General features: G+C 40.7%; 2 protein-coding genes and 1 long non-coding RNA gene across 6 annotated transcripts in view; 2 read left to right on the top strand and 1 right to left on the bottom strand.

Moving 5' to 3' along the window:
* Window positions 1-20,293, bottom strand: part of LOC144009753 (uncharacterized) — a 151,014-nt gene that overhangs the window by 50,060 nt on the left and 80,661 nt on the right. For 3 of the 4 annotated variants that reach the window (XM_077509602.1, XM_077509605.1, XM_077509603.1), the window contains one exon: window positions 19,873-19,942. In XM_077509602.1, coding sequence (XP_077365728.1) covers window positions 19,873-19,942 — 70 coding nt within the window. Of the gene's footprint in view, window positions 1-18,994; window positions 19,572-19,872; window positions 19,943-20,293 lie in introns of those variants that run through there. The other variant, XM_077509604.1, reaches the window with a different exon arrangement.
* LOC144009503 (uncharacterized) lies at window positions 6,550-8,014 on the top strand. The gene is made up of 2 exons (XR_013280950.1): window positions 6,550-6,689; window positions 7,690-8,014. It is a non-coding gene; the product is annotated as an uncharacterized LOC144009503 (long non-coding RNA).
* On the top strand, window positions 13,003-14,730 carry bhlhe22 (basic helix-loop-helix family, member e22). Its single transcript, XM_077509136.1, has one exon. The coding sequence runs from the start codon at window positions 13,363-13,365 to the stop codon at window positions 14,236-14,238; it is 876 nt and encodes a 291-aa protein (XP_077365262.1). The 5' UTR covers window positions 13,003-13,362; the 3' UTR covers window positions 14,239-14,730.

The raw sequence follows: 20,293 nt of genomic DNA, 5'->3' as shown, positions 1-20,293 counted from the left end.
AAAGGCGTAAAAGCGTGCTGGCATTTGCGCGATTACGACGACTCGACGGAAACGATCGCACATATAGCAAAGCCACTTTTAGCCGGTTAGCGTGAGGCGCTAACAACGGATTAAAAGCCCGTTAACGAGGAGAGCGGCCGTCCTAATTTGGGACACCTGAAATAGGCCAGAGGCGGAGGAGCGCTGGGAGGCTGCACGGGAAGCGAGGGGGGACGGGGGGGCCTTAAGTGTGCTATCATAGGCGTCTCTTGTGCCTGCCTGCTTTATTTGCGGCAGTCAGGTTAATGAGTCCACCAGCCCACTTGATGTTGAGAGGCCTACCACAAAGAGCCGCCTCATTAGCGCTCGCCTGGCACGCCGCGCCCGGACAAAAGCCGCATTCACGCTTGCTGAATGCCTTCACGCCGCTCAATGCTGCCAACCGCACTGGGGGGGGGGGGGGGGGGCAATGCCATGCCATGCCATGCCAGGGCAGGCCCCGCCTCCCTCCTACCCACCCTGCACGCGTCTTGGACGCTGGCCAGCCATGCCACGAGCCCTCTGCCCCCAAGGCAAGTGTCAAAATGAGGGCGTTAATGTTGAGTTAATTTAAAGTTTCTTTAACACCACCATTTTTTTTTTTTTTTTTTTTTAACGCCCCTTACTTGGAAAGCTTGTACTGGGGGAATTCCAGTTACAACGCAGCAGACAAGTCCACGTCAAAATTTAGCAGTAATACATTTAATAATAATGCATATATTTGCGGTGACAAGGGTCAAGATTTATTTTACCATTTTAAAAACGTGCAGAATTTCACAATTACTTCATGTTAAAGATTAGATCGCCTTTAATATGAAAAAAAAAATACACAGAGCTGCCACCAACATCTGACAAATGCAATTATGCCATCTAGGGGCAGAAAAATGACCAACGCAAATCAATATCACACTTTTTTTTTTAACACAGTACAGTACTTTTTATTTTAACTCATTATGAATTATGAAATTCCTGTATCAATGACTAAAAGATGCAGACATATTTCTGTTTAACATTTTTTTTTTCCAATTTTATGTTAACAATATGAAAACTTAGAAAACTATTTTATTGTACATTTAGAGGCGATGTGAAATTTGTAAAAAAAAAATTAAATTTAACAATTGAAGTCATGCGATTAATTACGATTAAAAATTGCAATCTCCTGACACCCCCATTTTTTTAAATATATACATTAGGGGTGTGAAATGCCTAGTATCTGGCGATTCGATCTGTATCACGATTCATAGGTCACGATTCGATTTGATCCCGATTTAATCCCGATATGAATCTGTAAATAAATTATTGTGATTTTTTTTTAACTCAAATTTAAAAAATACTAATCAGTAAACTTGTACATGTACACTGTAAGATTTGTAAGTATGATAATGTATTTAACTGAAACTTCAACACTGTATTTAACAAATTTTTCATATTTGATCAGCATTCAAATAAAATATGAAGGCTTAATGTTCCATGAATATAACATTCTTCCATGCTTAAAGTGTGACTCCTAACCCTAAATAAGACTCTGTTGAATATGTCCATCAGAAAAATGTTTAAATATCGATTCGGCCGCATATTGAGTCAATACAAGAATTGCACGCTGTAATATTGCGATATATTGCCGAATTGAGTTTTCTTAACACCTCTAATATATATATTTATACATTTCATCGTACCTCTGCAATTTTGAAGATAAGTGTGCTAACATGGGTTGCTAGCTTGCTATCATGCTAACTGTGTCATGCTTACTGCTCTTGTCTAAAATAACTACGACAAAAATTTGAATTTATGACTACAGGATTAGTTGCATGGTATATGTCGACACACTTTTTTTAAATGTTCGATAATTTCTTGCTAATTATTTTTGCGAGCCGCTAAGCTACGACTCAAACTGCAAGTAGAAGCATGCGCTCAAGACATGACATGATGAAACGCATCTCATGACTGATGCATCGGCAAAAGGCAACGGTTCAACGCCTCTCTGACGGAGGGGGAGGAAAAAAGAAAAAATCCAATCCATTTCTCTTGAGTGGCGTGGGGGTCAGGAGGAGTTAAATATTTCCTGCATAGGCACTTGTCTATTTTTAGCAAACAGCTGAGCTGACTGCAGTGATGTCAGCGCTGGTACTGGTGGAATGCTTTGCTGTGTGTGCTGCAAATGAGGGGGGGGGGGGCAGGAGCCAAAATGGCTGCCGGTGGCAAAAGGTAGCATCGTTAGCATCGGTAAACCGAAACGCGTGGAGGTATGTACAGTATTTATAGGAAGCCTCCGGGCTCGTTCCCCGTGTCCCTAAAAGAGCACGGTTGCCTGGCAACCGTTATTGTTGCCATGGAGACGCATGTGTCGGCGTTAACTCCGAGGCTTAGACGCGCGCTCTCATCGTTCCGACGGCCGGCCAATCAGACGCGCCCGGCTAAACATGCGCCCGCGCCGTGTTCATACAATCATCGCAATGGACGTGTGCACAAACAAACTCAATATCACAACACTGCAGCATATTTGCCAGACTGCAGTTCAGCGAGTATTAAAAAAAAAAAAAAAAAAAAAAAAAATCAACTATGTGGCTTATGCTAGGCTGAAAGTGCATTGTTGCATATGTCGCCTGAGATGCTAGCATAGCATGCTAGATTAATTTATTGCTTGTGTTTAAAAAAAATAAAATAAAATAAGACATCGAAAAAAATGATCGCAAAAAAAAATCACAATTAGGTCATTTGAATTTAAAATTAGATTTTTTTTTCTTTTTATTTGCATGTCGCGTGAGATGCTAGCATTTCGCGCTACATTAATTTATTGCTCGTGTTTGTTAAAAATACATTTGAAGACACCATTGGAAAAAAATGATCCGATATTAAATCGTAATCGCAACGTTGAAAAATAAAATCAATTAGGTTATTTGAATTTAAAACTATTTTCTTTTTATTTGCATATGATGTCGCGTGAGATGCTAGCATAATCGGCTAGATTCATTTATTGCGTGTGTATGTTAAAAAATACATTTAAAGACAAATGAAAAAATGATTGCATATTAAATTGTATTCACAACACAAGAAAAATCAATTAGGTTACTTAAATTTAGTCAAATCTGTTTGTTTTTGTGCTTTTTATTTGCATATGATGTGGCGTGAGATGCTAGCATAATGTGCTAAATTGATTTATTGCTTGTGTTTGTTAAAAAAAAATACATTAGACTACATTGAAAATTGCATATTAAATCGTTATCACAACATTGAAAAAAAAAATGCACAATTAGGTTATTTGAATTTAATTGTACATATAAATTTTTTTTAAATAAATTTTTAACTTTGCCTCTTTTGATCACTAGGGAGGCAAACGGCTCAAACGGCGCATGCATGAGGCAAGTTTTCACTTTTGCGTGATAATCATTTCGATCTTCTTCAGAGACACATCAACATGCATGGCTGTAATTGCGCAGGAGAAAACACATCTTTGTGAGTCAGATGAGATGATCTTCTGTTATTAGAAATTGAGGGGGTGGTAGTCAGGGTGGGGGATGGGAAGGGGGGGGGGGTTCTGTGGATGTTGCTCATGCTGCTGCTGGCTTGACATTTAGCATCACAGAGAGGAAAGGGAGGTGGAGAACCAGGTGCCCTACATGCACGTATGACCTCCCACTAATGTCGGTGAGGGGGGGGGGGGGGGGGGTATTATTATGGTTCTCCCTGTTTCAACCACATCAAACAGTGGAGGTACCCACTTGCCCCCGAGCACATTTCAGTTGACTTTTTGGCGAGCGAGTCGGAGTACAATGTGGACTGGTCGCTAGCCAATTGTAGGCCATCTAACGACAACTGCTTAGAAATAAGCAGGATGGCGAATAATGTCTCATGAGACGTCTCAACTCCTCTGGGATCACCATTAGCATCGCAACACTGACGCTAATTAGCATTAGCATTAGGCTGAAAAGCTCATTCATGGAGCTGTTTTAACTACTACTACTACTACTACTGATGATGATATCATGCATATTATGGAAAGTACATTCAAATAAACTGATAACTGTTGGAACTGAGTCAAATTTTCCAGGAGCAATCGTTGCCCGCGTTGGAGGGCGCCGGCCAAACACGGATGACCTGGTTGCGTTCGCACGCAACCACTACATCACGAGTAGCGCTGCTGACAGCTCGGGAATTGCACTGCCTGGCGAAAGTGCACAGTGCAACGCAACAAATCACCATGTCTTTTTGTTTTTGTTTTTTTGTTTTTTGGTACAAACACACGTATGTGTGGCATTATTTTTTTGCTTATTTTATTATTTATCATCATCATCATTATTATTATATTGTTTATATTAAATTATTAAATTATTATATTATTTTAATTAACAATGGGAAAGAAAGTCTTTTTTTTTTTATATTTCAGTCATCATATATTTTTTTTAATTAATAATGGGAAATAATCATGTGAATTTTTAAAACATATTCCAACATATAATTTTTTAAAGAATAATGGGAAAGAAAATGTGAAAAATATTTTTAAAATATCTCATATCATAATTATTTTTTAAATAGGAAAGAAAAATGTGAAAAAACATTTTTAAAATATTTCAATATTATATCTATTTTTTTAATTAATTAATAAAAAATAATTATGATATATTGAAATTTTTAATGATTTTTTTCACGTCTTTCTTTCCCATTATTAATTTAAAGAATAATTGAAATAATATTGAAATATTTTAAAAATGTTTTCACATTTCTCTTTCCCATTATTAATTTAAAAATAATAATGATATATTGAAATATTTTAAAAATGTTTTTCACATGTATTTCTTTCCCATTATTCAATTAAAAACATATTGAAATATTTTAAAAATGTTTTTCACATTTCTTTCATTACCATTATTAATAATGGGAAAGAAAGAAAAACATTGTTAAAATATTGCATATTATAAACAGTGCAAGATGTGACTATTGTCACTAGTGCAAAAAGCTGACAAACGGCAACATCCGCTCATGACGCTACTATGGCTGCCAGCTTCCAAAATGGAGGAATTCCTCGTGTGTCTATTGTTCCGCTCCCAAACAATGCACACATGAATGGCACCGGGGCCCTTTTGCATGCGCGCGGGTCAGCGGGCCTGCCATTCGGGGGTCCCCACAAAGCCCCTCCCCGCCACCAGCGCCACTCTCCTTTCTCACAATAAGCCGCACAATGGGGTCAACCAGCTTTTGTCGTTTGCTCTCTCCCTCACACACACACGACACCATTTGAGAGAAGAAGAAAAAAAACAACCTCTATATATGTGTATATATATATAGAGAGAAATGTCTTATTTTTTCTATGTGACAAAAACCTGACTTGAGTGGGCGTGTGTCGACTTTTTATATCCACTGTAGGTTGGCAATTTGATGCTGCAGAGCGTGACATCACATACTGCATGGAAGTCAATCAGGGCCGGAAGCCAAACAGACCAATGCCCATATAAGGAGAGGTGGGCGTGGTCTAAAAAACAAACGTACACTGGATGGATCTAATCCATTTACACGTTTCCGGCTTTGCGCAAGTGCCTGCTCTAGGAGTTTGGTGCTACAAAAATTTTTTGTAATGCGTTTTTCAGCTGATTTATTTATTTATTTTTTATTCATTCCCGGGTGTGCCCGCCTTGGCCACCTGGTGGCAGTATAAGACAGACATATGCAATATTGCCAACTTGGTGACTTTCTCGCTAAATCTGGCGACTCTTTTTGTCAAAAGTGGCTGGCGACAAATCGAGCACCTTTTTCTGGTATTCTTTAGGGTGTTTTTTTGTTTTTAACTCACTTTTTTTTTGCCTCTTCCACTGACGTCATTCCTTTCTCCTCTCGTGCAAATAGCTAATTATGCAAATTAGGGAATGATGTCATTTAAACGACTTTTAAGACAATAGCTACTTTCCTTACTAGGGAGTTGGCAATACTGGACTTATGGATTTACTGCTCATTTGGGATTCTCAGTACGGCACTAACATGAGCGGTTCTTCGCAGAGGATAAAGAATGTATGTCTAAGTACTGTTTTATTGTCAGTCTACATGCGTTGTTGCAGTTTGTGTTCCGATAACCATAACATCGGCACATTGTTAGCGTTGTATAGAATTTTCCATTGTACGTTAGCATTAAGCTAACAAGTAATTCAATAAACTATAACCACTTCGCAAGAATCATCTCTAAGCAGAATATTTACCAAACGATCTCTTCCGAACTGCACCACTTGCTTTTGGCTTTGCGCTACAATTTGCATACGATGCGACCAAGCGCAGCCCGCTAATGGACCCCTGCAAGCTTTTCCACATGATTAATTGCAACCAGCCACTGCATAATTCATAATTACTAGATTGCATTAAAACGTATATATTTAAAAAAATAGAGTGACATCAAATAAATAAATAAAAATTCGGTGTGCATTGTGTGAGAGCGCATGTAAAGAGAGAGAGGGGGATAGAGAGAGACCCTATTGGGGGGTTGTGGGGGGAGTCGCACTCATTGTGATGCACACGACGACCTGCCCTCTTTCAGGCAGCAGCCATGCTTTGCAGCACTGCTCTCTCTCTTTCTCTCTCTCTCTTTCTCTCTCACCGGGAGCTTCAGCATCCACAGCCGGGAATACACATTTCATCCGGTGTACGATCAACACGCGTGCGAACGGACGGATAACGCGTACGCCGCTCCGGTGAGTATCCGCATCCTCATTTGCTGCCGCTTTTTTATTTTTTATTACCGCTCGAGCGACGGTGATGTGCGCATGTGCCGCACTTGCCATTGTTATTGCGGCGCGAGAGCACAAACGGGAGCGATAGAGGCGAGAAATGGTGAGTTAGTGGCGGAGGACAGCAGGGGGGGAGAGCGGAGAACGTAGCCGGGCGGGGGGTGAAGGGACAGCGGCTATGATGGGACGAGATGCTGCTCACCCACCTCCTCACCCCCCCAAGCCACCCCCCCCACCCCCCTCGCCGGTTCTCAAGTGGACGTCTTAAAATGGCGTTGCCCTTTGTTTGTGCACCCCCCGTCTTCACACGCGCACGCGCACATCACCATAACTACCATTGCTGGGTTTACCCTAATTAGGATACCAAGTCTGAAACAATGCTGTAAATGCGTTCATTAAAAAAAAAAATATATATATATATTTTGTGGGGAGGGGAAAAAAAATGCAGCATTCGGGCGCATGCGCACGAGTGAGGTGTTAAGTATTAGCGCGTGCTTGTGTGCTTTTTTCCCCCCCTGGTTGAAATAGAGCAATGTTGCGTAACAGGCGCACTTTTTTTTGGGTGCACACACATACACACGCACGCACACACATAGACATGCATGGGTTAAGAAAAAAAAAAAAACGTCCATCCCCGTCGTCATTTTGGAGTTTCAAGGACACAGGGGTGATAGCTGGTGGATGCTGGGTAATATAGAGGAACATCTGTTTGCCTAGTGACGTCATCAACATCCCCCCCCCCCCCGCCACCTTTCCCCAGCCCTTCCTTCTCTCCCTCCTCCTTCCATCATCCCAATCCTCTCTTGCGCTGAAGGCAGATGCCTCATTTGTTTGGCCGGAGAGTGGCCATTAATCCCAAAGTCAGGAAGGAAGAAGGAGTTCAGCACGGCTCGCTTCTGGATTATATTCTGGACTTTCTTTTCTCTCTGTTCAATTTTCTTGTCTTTTTTTTCTCCCCCTCTAGGTGCAACATGAAGGGGTTGGACTTGTACACTTTGCAAGGATCCTTTTTTTTTCCCTCCCCCCCTTCTTCATACAAGTAGGAAGATTTTTTTTGCATATTTTTGGATTGGAGTCGTTGTCGAATGGAATGCAGCAAGAGGATCGCACGCACGCGCGCACATATCCGGTCTGCGGGTTGCGTCTCTCCGTGTTCACAGCGGACCTTGATTTAATGTCTTACAATTAAGGCACGCGGTGAATGCCAAGAGATGATCCTCATCGTCTTCTGTCGGAATGTGGTCATGTCTTGTACCTTTTACAATCTAATAAATGTGTTTGGAAAGCTGCTTTTTATTTTTTTCCTTTTCCATGTGTGCGTGTTGAGAGCTGTCCAGTGTGTGGTGCTGAAATCAGAGCCTTTTGTTTCACTCAGCACAAATGCCGACACTCTCCACTCCTTCATTTTGCAGCGCAGTTCAGCCTTGCACGTCCGGAAAGATAATCTACCATGCGTATTTTTCATGTATTATTATACCTTACAATAGTTTAACATACGGAATATAGTGTTGTTTTTTAAAAGTGCAATTTTCTTAAAAATAAATAAATAAAACTGATTCATTAGAAATGCAGAGTGGAATGTAAATTTAAATCCGGGGTTAGTAAATTGGTATTAAAATTTTACATTTAAAAATGTGGTAAAATCCGGGGGGGGGGGCATTTGGCCTCGGGGCGCCGCCTGGTGGCAACGCGAGACATTGCAGCATTCTGCTCGACTACAGGAGGTGGAGTGATGAGCAGCACACTGAAAATAAAAATAATATCGTTTGGAGAATTAAGAGTTTTGGAGATTCTGAAAGAGTAAAAGTAGTAGATTTAGATATATTTTTGTATTTTTGAGGGTGTAAAAAGTCAGAATTGTATACGATTCATCAAAGGGAAATTACATTTTTACAAATAGATTTTAAATTGTGACTATTTTGAATCCTAATTTTGTTCTTGTTTTAATTAAAAAATGCTGCACTTTTAAATCTGTGAAAATAAACCAATATTTTTCATTCATGTAATATTACATCTTTGGAAATTTTTTTTCAATTTTTCAGAAAAAAAATATATGATTACATTTTCAAAATATTACTGCTATCCATGAATGTGACTTGAGTCAAGCAACATTAAGATTGGATTTTTGTTGCGAGCAAAGTAAACTTTTTGGTCTAAAAAAAATATAATAAAAAATACATCCATCCATTTTCTGAACCGCTTATTCCTCACAAGGGTCGTGGGGGGTGCTGGAGCCTATCCCAGCTGGCTTCAGGCAGTAGGTGGGGTACACACTGAATTGGTTGCCAGCCAACGAACAACCAGTCACACTCACAATCACACCTCGGGACAATCCAGTGTTCAATTAACCTGCCATGCATGTCTTTGGAATGTGGGAGGAGACCAGAGTACCCGGAAAAGACCCACGCAGGCACGGGGAGAACATGCAAACTCCACCCAGGAAGAGGCCGGAGCCTGGACTCAAACTCACGACCTCAGCACTGGGAGGCGGACGTGCTGCTCAAAAAATACACTTCATTGTAATATTATCACTTTTTTAATAAACAAATAAATAAATAACCTGACGTTATTCGTGTAACTTTAAATCTTAAACCTTGGGGGAAAAAATACGACTTTCAGCAATACATAGATTTAATTTCCTTGGGGGAAGGAAACTATGACTTTTAAACATAAATAATGTGACTGTTCTAGTCAACTTAAGCATTTTTTGTTCCTCAAAAATAAGACTTCAGTGTCATAATATTACACATTTGAGTGCGCTATTGTGACATTTTCCCCAAACACTCTTGTATAAAACGTCTATTCCTGTCTGTATCTTTTCTCCTTTGAATCGTGGCACAGAAAAATTCATACATGATACAAAAAAATGTGCATCTTAAATACACATGTACAAGGCAACATATGGCTCGTGTGCTATATATTGGGCCCACTGCAGAAAAAAAAGGCCTAAAACAACAGTTAAAATTGCATAATTTGTATTCATGAATTTAGTCATTTAAAAAAAAAAATAAAAAAAAAAATCAGTTGGCCACCCTTGATATAAGCAATAAGCTCCCCCCCTTAATTAATGGACTTGCATCCAGTCACGTCCTCCCCAAACTCATTTTCTGTTTATTTCCTTCAATTAAAAAAGCAATCAACAGACAGACTGCACAAAATGGCGTCGCAGGGAAAACAATTACACTTCAATTAAAAGCCGAACCATTAACAGGAAGGCGAAGAACAGAAGAAATGCTGCAAAAATATCAGATAAGCAGAGTTTGGGATGCTGCGTCATGATGACGTCAGAGACGACATGACGTCATCGTTTGGCCCCGTGTAAAAATACCGAAACAGCCTCCAGGAAGATGCCAACATCTCCAGCGTGGAATGACACTTTCCTACAAGAAGGGCTACAGCGCCATCTTGTGGTGGTAAGTCTTCATTACAAACTAAAGAGTGCTGACACGTCAGCGAATTCATCTCACATGGGTTGACCTTGACCCTGATAAGGAAACATTCTTCACAGATACTACAGTGCAAAATGTGATGATGGCGAACCACATGTGGACAATACCTGCAACTTACTTTATTATTATTATTTGTTTAATTAGTTATTATGCAAAATAAATCTTCATGCCAAACATAGTATAAAGACAAATGTTGAGCAAAAAATTGCAAAAACGTTCCTATTTTTTGTGGAAAAGAGGAATAACCATACTAGCATAAACTCATATTTTTAGTGAAAATAGGACTTTAGTCACATCAAAATAAAGTCATATATTTAGAGAAAAAGGGGCGTAGTTGTACTAGATTTTTATTTTATTTTATTTTTTAAAGAAAAATGGCATAATTTCCAGGGGCAGTTCTGAGGGGGGTGGAAGTGGGTCAGGGGTTTCAAAACCCAGCACGAAAATACCAGCCACCTAGCGAGAGCCGATCAGAACCAAAAACATTTGCTGGTTGATACGGCCATCGCCGATTTCCATTTTCAATGTAGCAGGTGCAGACAATAGCATTCAATACCAGGCACTGGCACCCTCTTGTGGCCGTTTTACTATCAGGAACTCATTGGAACGCATAGTTTATTTTTATTTTATTTATTTATTTATTTTTTAACTCTATACTTGTCATTTCTCTCATATCATATGCAAATTAAGAGGTGATTTCGCTACACATATTTAGGTTTATATTAATATGCATTATTAGTGTTGCTGACAACATTTATACTAATTTGCTAACTTCATCAATTTAGTATTTTTCTCATTTTTAATAGTCAAAAACAAATTTCTATTCATCAATATCGACTGACAGCATGACCTTATTTTCAAACTTCATGGTGTCATTTATAACATAGAACTTGTATTATTTTCAACCTCTATAAACAAAAAAAGTTGCCAGTTTTATTTTGCACTTTTGTTTGAATCCTAAACCCAAGAGTGAGTTGTTTGTGATTTATTTTAGACCTGAACTCCCTATTACAGAGTGACTGCCACGCCTTTTGCCAGAAATAAATGGAAGGTCTTTTTTTTTTTTTTTTTTTTTAAATCTTCTCTAAATTGATTTTAAAGAAATTTTATGTATCAAAAGTACTACCTAGAAATAACTAAAGTAAGACTTCTGGTCACAAATTGTTGTTAGCCAACTTTATGAATTATAATTAGCCTGTCAGCCCAAGCGTTGTTAGCCTTAGTTGACATCAAGCTTCTTGCTAACGTTAGCTTACCTTACCACAGGAAAACTGGACAAGATGAACAACATGTCAATTTTTCTATTTAAAAACACAATCATAGAGAATAAAGTCCTATTTATAGAGGTTAAAAAAACAGAATAAAGTGAGATTTTGTCACGCAAGTGGTAATGTCGCAGGAGAACGCGGCGTGAAAGCAGCGGAGGAGTTACGACGAGGTGACGAGCGAGCGCGGGAAGTCTCGGGAACACCTTCATGGCCGATCGGCTCGGCCTAATGAGACAAGATGGGGCCCGGGCCGCGGCACGGCGCGGCGCCCATTACAGGCCTGAGTCCGTCAGCACTTTGGTAATGAGGACGGCGCGGCGGCTGGACAGCCGGCGAACATGAATATACATTAGCTTGACATGACACAAACTTACTCAATGTGACCTCACCTCCAGGGTCGACTTCAATCTTAGCCTGAAAGCGCCACCACGCACACACGCACAGAATTCATCTGTTCATAGGTCAGCATCATAAAACACGATAGCTTTCTTTCCGAACCCAAATAGAGATCTTCAGATGTCTTAATTCCTCGACATGAATAACCTGCTTGTTAGCAAAATACTTGGAACCTCCTTTGTCTCCAGAAGGAAGCGCAAAAGCTAAAAGTTCTGGGTTCAAAATTTTGCCAAAACATACTTCAAAGCTCCCGGACACGTGAAAATATGAAAGGTCTATTTGTCACAAACACACCACTGCTCATAACTTGTAACACCACCGTCAGCATTAGTACAAAACCTTCAGGGTTCAAGTAAAAACAAAATTCAGGGAGACATCCCACTTTTAAGAGGGTGTACACACTTGTGCAACTCCATTCTTCACATTGTTGACCCTCTGGAAAAACGTCAATCACCTCCATTTAAGTTGTACAGGTCACAAATCAAGTTAATGGCGGAAATAGCACGATAATCAGACATTAAAACAGGGGTGTGCAAACTTTTAATAGCCACTGTTTGTATCTACAGGCAGACGTTGCCTTCAGGTACCTTACAGTGTGAAGATAGTTTTCCTCACAACTGCTTGCTATCGTTCTATCCCTGAATCGAACTGAGTTGTAGGAAACGTTATTGTCCACAAGATGGCGGAAGGAGCACGAGTGACGGAATATAAGAATGATTGTTCTACTCTATATCTATCTATCTGCTAGCTATCTTCAATAGCTTGTTTTCTATCTATCTATCTATCCAATCCACTTGAGTTGTAGGACACGTTACAGTCCACAAGATGGCGGAAGGAGCACGAGTGACGGAATATAATGATTGTTCTACTCTACATCTATCTATCTATCTATCTATCTATCTATCTGCTAGCTCGCTAGCTATCTTCAATGGCTTGTTTTCTATCTATCTATCTATCTATCCATCCATCCATCCATCCATCCAATCCACTTGAGTTGTAGGACACGTTACAGTCCACAAGATGGCGGAATGAGCATGAGTATGTTCGGGTGCAAGCTCGTCGTGGGAATCCTGAGTTTTTGCGTAACAACAGGACAATAGAAAAGTCAACAAACACGCGTCGACATAGAATATGAACGCAAAATCAATTTTTTTAAAAACAATATTTTGTTATTTTAAGTGTTTTAGCGCAACCCTCAAGTTTCCTACTGGGAAAGACGATTTGACGCTTCGGACTCGAAAGTTTGTCATGGTGTAAATGGCGTTAATTAAAACGTGAAACTGACTTTGTCGGTGGGGGGTCCCAACGGGCGAATCCTTCTTAATAACCCGCCTCCGGATAATAGCGAGAGAGGGAGATGAAGAAAGAGGAGAGAGAGAAAGCGAGAGAGAGTTGGGGGGAGTCTCCTCCTCTTCCTCAGCATCTCGGCCGACAAGTGTGACAGCGTCAAACTCGCAGAGGGCAACGCCGGGGCGAGACGTGTTGTCGAGTCCCCCTCCCACCCCCCTCCCACCGAGGCGCGCCATGGACCGGAGGATCAACTTGAGCGGCGACATCTTCCACAAAACTCTGAGCGCCGTGTCCGGCAAGAAGATGCACGACCCGTACCGGGGCGGCGGCGCGGAGCTGCCGGCCGCCCGCGAGCGCCAGTCGTCGCCGGGCATGGGCTGCTTCGACCGGGGCGACGCCGACCCCATGCAGCCCGGAGGACTGGCCGGAGTGCGGGCGGCGGCTCTGCAGGGTTTGCCCACCGGCTCGCTGTGCGTCAAGTACGGCGAGAACGCGTCGGCGTCCGCCGCGGCGGCGGCGGCGGCGGCGGCGGCGGCGGAGAGCAGCGGCGGCGAGCAGAGCCCGGACGACGACAGCGACGGGCGCTCGTGCAGCGACATGCTGCTGCTGGCCGAGCGCAAAGGCAAAGGGGAGGGCGGCAAGAAGAGCAAAGAGCAGAAGATGCTGCGGCTCAACATCAACGCCCGGGAGCGGCGGCGCATGCACGACCTGAACGACGCGCTGGACGAGCTCCGCGGCGTCATCCCGTACGCGCACAGCCCGTCGGTGCGCAAACTCTCCAAGATCGCCACGCTGCTGCTGGCTAAGAACTACATCCTCATGCAGGCGCAGGCGCTGGAGGAGATGCGCCGGCTGGTGGCCTACCTCAACCAGGGCCAGGCCATCTCCGCCGCGGCCATCCCGGCCACCACCGCGCTGGCCGCGCCGCCGCCCGGCTTGGGCGCGTACGAGCCGGGGCCGCCGCCGCCGCCGCCCCCGCCGCCGCCGCCCGGCTACCCCGCCTTCCCCTCCAGCGCCGCCGGGGTGTCCGCGTCCTCCTGCCCGGACAAGTGCGCCCTGTTCAGCAGCGCCGCGTCCAGCCTGTGCAATCAGTGCACTGACAAGCCTTAACCAAGCAGCGCGGCAAAGGTTAGAGACTCCACCGACACTTTTTTAATATTTACATTCAATACTTGATCGTGTACATAAAGTCGTCCTTTAAGTGCTGGCGTGAATGACTACAACGGACTTCTTACGTGGAGATTGTTTTTTTATTTTTTATTTTTTTTGGAGGGGACCTGACAACTTTTTACACCATTTTTGAGGAGGATCGAACCTGCTGCTCAACACTTTATTTTATTTTTTTCTCTCTTTGCGGAATGTCACAATTAAGTCTGATATTTATCTTTATTATTATGTTACAGGGACACTGTGAAAACAATTCCAAGTGTCTTTTCGTTTTCTAATTTATTCATTTTTTATTGTCCATTGCACATGCTGATCTTTTTTTTTTTTTTTTTAATTTGATTTGAATAGATCACATGGTTGTCAGGCCGAGCTGTGTCGATAACCTCGAGTTGAGGGCCCGTTTGTATGTATGTGAGTGTTGGGAAAAAGCTTTATTAAAATATTTTGAACAACAGACACGAACGATATGATCTTTTTTTGCCGTTAAATACAGTAGGGAACTTAATGTGGAAGCCGAATTTGTTTATTTAAAATGAATTTCAATTAAAAGTGACAGCTTTTTATTCTTTCATTTAAAAAGGTGACGCTGAAACAAAAAAATAACGAGAATTTAAAGAAAGCTTTTCAAGCGACTATCAGGGGAAAAAAAAAACAGTTTCAGCACCACGGACAGAGGCATTTTTTTTTTCTTTTTCGGATTAAGACAGGACAAAAAGTGGGAATGTGTTCATTTGAAAATCTTCACAATAATTGTGTTAACAATAACAGGCTGAGCAATTTCGACAACAAGGCCCGCCGTCATGTCTCGTTTTTGTCACGCTCGCTCTTGTTCTTTGCAAAAACAAAACTTTCTTTTTACAACAACATATTTTTATGTAATCGTTAAAAATCCATTTTAAAACACACAAGCGTTTAACTCATTCTAATATTCACATTAGCCCTGAAGAGACGATTCCCTGGGGGTGAAAGAGATGGAGCCACATGTGTGAATTTGTGTGTCACTTAATTCACATAATTTTGTGTGCGTGTTGTTATCAGATTAACGATTGGACCTTAACAAAAATAAAGCCTTGGGCCTAAAGGTTCATTTAAAAATAAAAATAAAAATTTTAAATGCAGATGTATTGGTCCTAAAAAATAAATAAAAAAAAATGTAAGAAAAATAATATTTGACTTAAATACAAGAAAATAAAAAGCAGTGCTTAAATGGGTCAATGAAAATGTATTGCACAAAAAGTTGGCAAAAAGAATTGCACATAAAGGAAAAGATATAGTAAGATAGTCTAAAAGATTAGATGCAGATGAAACAGAAATCAATCTTGATAAAAACTGATTATGCAACAAAAGTGCCTGAGACTAAGTGCAAAACATTTTTTTTAAACACATATGACCATGAATATAGCAAAATATGAGTAAAACTTCCACATTTCCAAGAATGAAGAATAAATTTGTAACATTACAAGAAAAAAAAATGTAACTTTCTAAGAATAACGTAACATTACAAGATAAATAACGTTCTGATTTGAGTAAAATGTCCTCGTGTAACATTGCAGTTCAAATTGACCATTTGAAAAACTTTTTAAAGTTTAGGATATAACTATTCTACAGTCCTGGATTTTTCTTTGTTTTCCTTTTTTATTGTACACGTGACCTCTAATCATAATTGGTGATTTGGTTAATCATTGTGATGATTTCTCACAACAGTTTAACAACAGATATGCTTCAATATGCAAGACTTTCTGCAATTATCTGCAAGTAAACCATCACAACATTCCAAGGAAATCCCAATGTCCCAGCATGAGATATTATTTTACTGTACATTTCAAGTAACTTACATCACTTACATTATATTGACAAAACACAAATTACAATAAATTAAATTACAAGCAAACAAATATTGTGTAAATTATACACACATGAAATTTTATATAAGCATTTAGCTGGCTTTTAATGCAGTTAGCAATTTTTTTCTATGCCAATGGTGCTGTGAGCAAACGTTGTGCTGACCCGAAAATCAGAAATTGCGTGATTTTCTACGATCAGTATTGACTGAGAAAGATCAAATTATCTCCATTTCTAAATGAAGTGCTCAAGACATTGAGAGAGATACTGCCCCCGGTGGCCAAGGTGGGCACAACAGAAGGAGCGGCACGATCAACTGCTTTTTGGAAGCATGCTGAACCATGCTTGGTCATAAAACTTAATAAAAGAGCCCAAACCCATAGCAAAAGCTTTTTTTTTTTTTTTTTTTTTTTTTTTAGACCCACCATAAAATGTCCAATTTACCATATCCTAATACGCAAAAAGGATGATAAAGTGCAAATATACATAAGCGCATGGAATTGAAACATCCTATCAGTGACGAGGGACACGGCCGGGGAGGAAAATAGCAATCAAGAGATATATGGTGAGCAGATATATGTTGTCGGCACGGCTCAGGCACCAAATCAGCGGCGCCGGGCGGTAAGTCAGCGGGCGACACCAAAAGTGATAGTCGCGCATTGTGTCGCCTCGTAAAAAAAGTACGCGAGTCGAGCGAGTACACGTTTGCTTGGATTCAATTCACGTCTGCTCCTTATCAGGTGTTCACGTTTTGAAGTTGATGTTACGGCATGTGTAAAACGAGAGCGGGCTCAATCATTTTGGAAACGTCTTTGTCAACGGTGTGACCTTGCAAAAGTGTACACACCCTTTTAAAATTGGGGGCCTGGATGAGTTCAGAATTAACCAATCACATTCATGCTCAGGCTACAAGTGTGCCATGATTCAAATAAAAAAATAAATAAATTAAAAAAAAAAAAAATCAAGGTGAGATGTTCTAGTAGGCTTTTCCTGACATTTTGGGGTTTTCACTGACTGCTACTTCTGCTAGTTCCAATTGAAGAAAAAAAAAAAAAACAAGTTAAAGTGACACAAATTATGAACAGTTCCAAATATCCACATAGCTAAAATGTCAGGAAAATCCTACCAGAACAGCTAAACTTTATTTGGGGTTGTTCAAAAGGTCATTGAGGTTACCTGGAATTTGAAAAGGGGTGTGTACATTTTTTCATTATATAATCTAAGATGTGGACCAACCCCCCCCCCCCCCCCCCCAAAAAAAAAAAAACAGCAAAAAGGTTGTTTGTGAGTGTCCGACCCTTTAATTAGCAACATCCCATTAACTTCCCGATGCTCATTTTAGTGCTGCCACCATTTATCCGCCCGTTGAAGCCAATTGTTCGACTGACTCGTTTAAAATGTGTTTTCATAATGAGCAACTCATTTATTAATATGTGAGGTCAGGTAAACATATGGTGTTTATCTCAGGGGGGAAAAAGGGTACGATAAATAACGCGTGATTATCCACTCCGTGGGAAATGCGATTGTTGGGTAACATCTCTGAATGTTCCTTCTGCTGCCATAATAATCTGATTATAATCCCCCAAACTGCTAATCCTTGTTTACTCTTTGTGCCGTAATCGGATGTGCTTTTGTTACGGCGGGATTAAAACGTGTCATAGCGGGAGTGTGCAGTCATCTGTGGGGTCAAAACAAAACGGAGAGAAAAAACAAAAACACAACAAATGGTGATTTGGTCTTTGATTTGTCATTTTAGAAAGGATAATCAATGACCGGGTTTAAAAAAAAAAAAAAAAAAGGGGATTTGAAATAAAGATCGATTGAGAACGTGGGGACGGTATAAACGTAGCATTAGCATTAGCACAAACGTAGCATGATTGGTTGACTAATTTGTTAAGTCCGGTGGACCAAAAGTAGAAAAATAAAGTTACAAAAGTAAAAACAAAGATATGTTGACAATTTTGGATCATGAACGGACATTTTGGAAGAGATTAGTTTCGATGAAAATAACCATTTGATTGATGCTAGCTTTGTTAGCCCGTATATGGTTTTTTGTTAGCATTACGCGAGTGGACTTAACAAGACAGTCATGTGGTTTGTTTTGAAAAATCGGTGTATAATTAATGCTGATTATAATGTTTGCTAATGCAAAAAATATCTATATTTAAAAATTGGGATAAACCTTCAATAATTAGCCTTTATTTTATTATCAGACCAAAACATTTAAGTATAATACATCTGATAGTTTATTTAAATAAACCATAATTGATTACTTGTGTTTGCTGAGAAAACTACCTGGGAAGAGTACCTTGAAAACAAAAATAATCGCACAGTAAATTGCAATTTAGTTATTTTCGAAAGCCCTGCTATGTACAGGAGCACGTGTGGGAAGGTCGGGGGGGTGGGGCGGAGGGGGTGTTGAGTGGGCGTCACTTAGCCTGATCAATATGCAGATGGCGACTTGCTCAGAGTTCATTAATGCTGAAGCGAGGTGGATTTCATCTCCTTGTCTGTGATGTTCATTAACGCCGGCCTCCGCGTTGAAATAGAGACACGATGATGACACAATAACAGTCGCTCACACGCGCGCGCACACACACACAAGCAAGGCCTGACCAATAGAGAGCCGAGCGCTATAATGCACTTGGATGTTATGACGCTGACATGGATTTGTTTACACGTTCAAAAGTGCTCATCACCTGATCGCTCGACACGTTTTTGATTAGAATGTAATCTCCAGATTAAGACGCAATTACGGACAAGGTCAAGAACGCTGTCAAAGGACAGATAATAAAAAAATAAAATAAAATAAAACATCTCCGCCAAGGCTAAAGAATAAACAGCTAGAAACCAAAGATCCGATAGAATAATTTTTTATGATAGTATTGAATATTATTTATATTTCTGTATAAATGTTTACAAAACAGCTTGCAACAATAAAGTTACATGTCAAATTAAACAAAGCAAAGACATTTATATTGTGTATTTAAAACAACAACAATGTACCAGATAGCATTGCCTTAGAAAAGCCTGCTAGCTTTTATGCTAACAAACAACGTAAGACATCATAGACCTGCTAACGATCTTTATGAATGCCACCTTTGAATTAGCGCCTTTTTGTCCATAAAAGTCTCAACTCCGGGATTTTCGGTTATGAACAAAACCAACCATACCTTTTACAATTCAAACCGATAGCAGTACAAAACGGCAGTCGTCGTTTAGCATAGCTAGCTTAGCTGGCTAGCGGCGGCTTTAACAGCCATGAATGCCAAGCACGGTGGAAGGCAGGCCAGGCCAAGCGGAACGGCGGCGGCCCAAATGTCCTTGGCTCTTGGTCGGCCTTCACCTCGCAAGCCACCCCCCCCCACCCGGCGCGGTGAATTTTATGGCTAATTTCCGGCAATTTATCCTGGCACTTTTCCGAAGAGACATTCCTGCGGGAATAATGTGCATAATTTGCATAAATCATTCTGATAGAATGCATATCAGAGAGTATGGCTCCACCCCCTCCTCCCCGTACACACTCCTTGTCTGATGCGCCGGCGTTTACTTTGTAATCAAAACTGACTCTGGGAGGGGGGTTGGTTGGGGGGGTGGGGGGCCACAGTTTAGGCGAGTAATTATAATGAATGCAGAGTTTCTTAGACAAAACAATGACTCCATCGTCTTCAAAACTGTTTCTGGTCATTCCCTTTGTGGCTCGCTCAAACCCACAAACACATTAAGGTGACGTACCGTGAGCATGCGATCGATCAGCCAATTCGAGTCCAAGTCCACTTGATAGGATGACGGAGCGGGAGATTTTCTACAGCAAAATGGAGAAACAATAGAAATGGATGAAACGGACGGTAAACCGAATGTGAGGCGATACCAAGGCCTAACGTTGTGAATTTAGCACAAAAAGCTGCTAAATCGTGATTGGTGAAGCAGCATGTGACTCATTTCTGGTTGCAGTGCTTCATACGAGTGATGGTTAGAGTCACATTTGTGTAAACATGTATTATTATTATTATTATTAGCGTTTATTATTAGGGACTAATTGGACCAATATTTTTAGGGAGAAAAACAATAAAATAAAATCACCCAAAAATCCAGTCACATGTCAAGCAAGATTACTAATTTCTCTTTTTTAATTTATTTATTTTTTGTAATTATT

This window comes from Festucalex cinctus, chromosome 20 (assembly GCF_051991245.1).
Source record: "Festucalex cinctus isolate MCC-2025b chromosome 20, RoL_Fcin_1.0, whole genome shotgun sequence".
In the NCBI taxonomy this organism is placed as follows: Eukaryota; Metazoa; Chordata; class Actinopteri; order Syngnathiformes; family Syngnathidae; genus Festucalex; species Festucalex cinctus.
This window is presented reverse-complemented; position numbering and strand designations above follow the sequence as displayed.

Excerpts from the sequence above, each read along its gene's own strand:
- bhlhe22 (XM_077509136.1), top strand. The coding sequence starts at position 13,363 with ATGGACCGGAGGATCAACTTGAGCGGCGACATCTTCCACAAAACTCTG.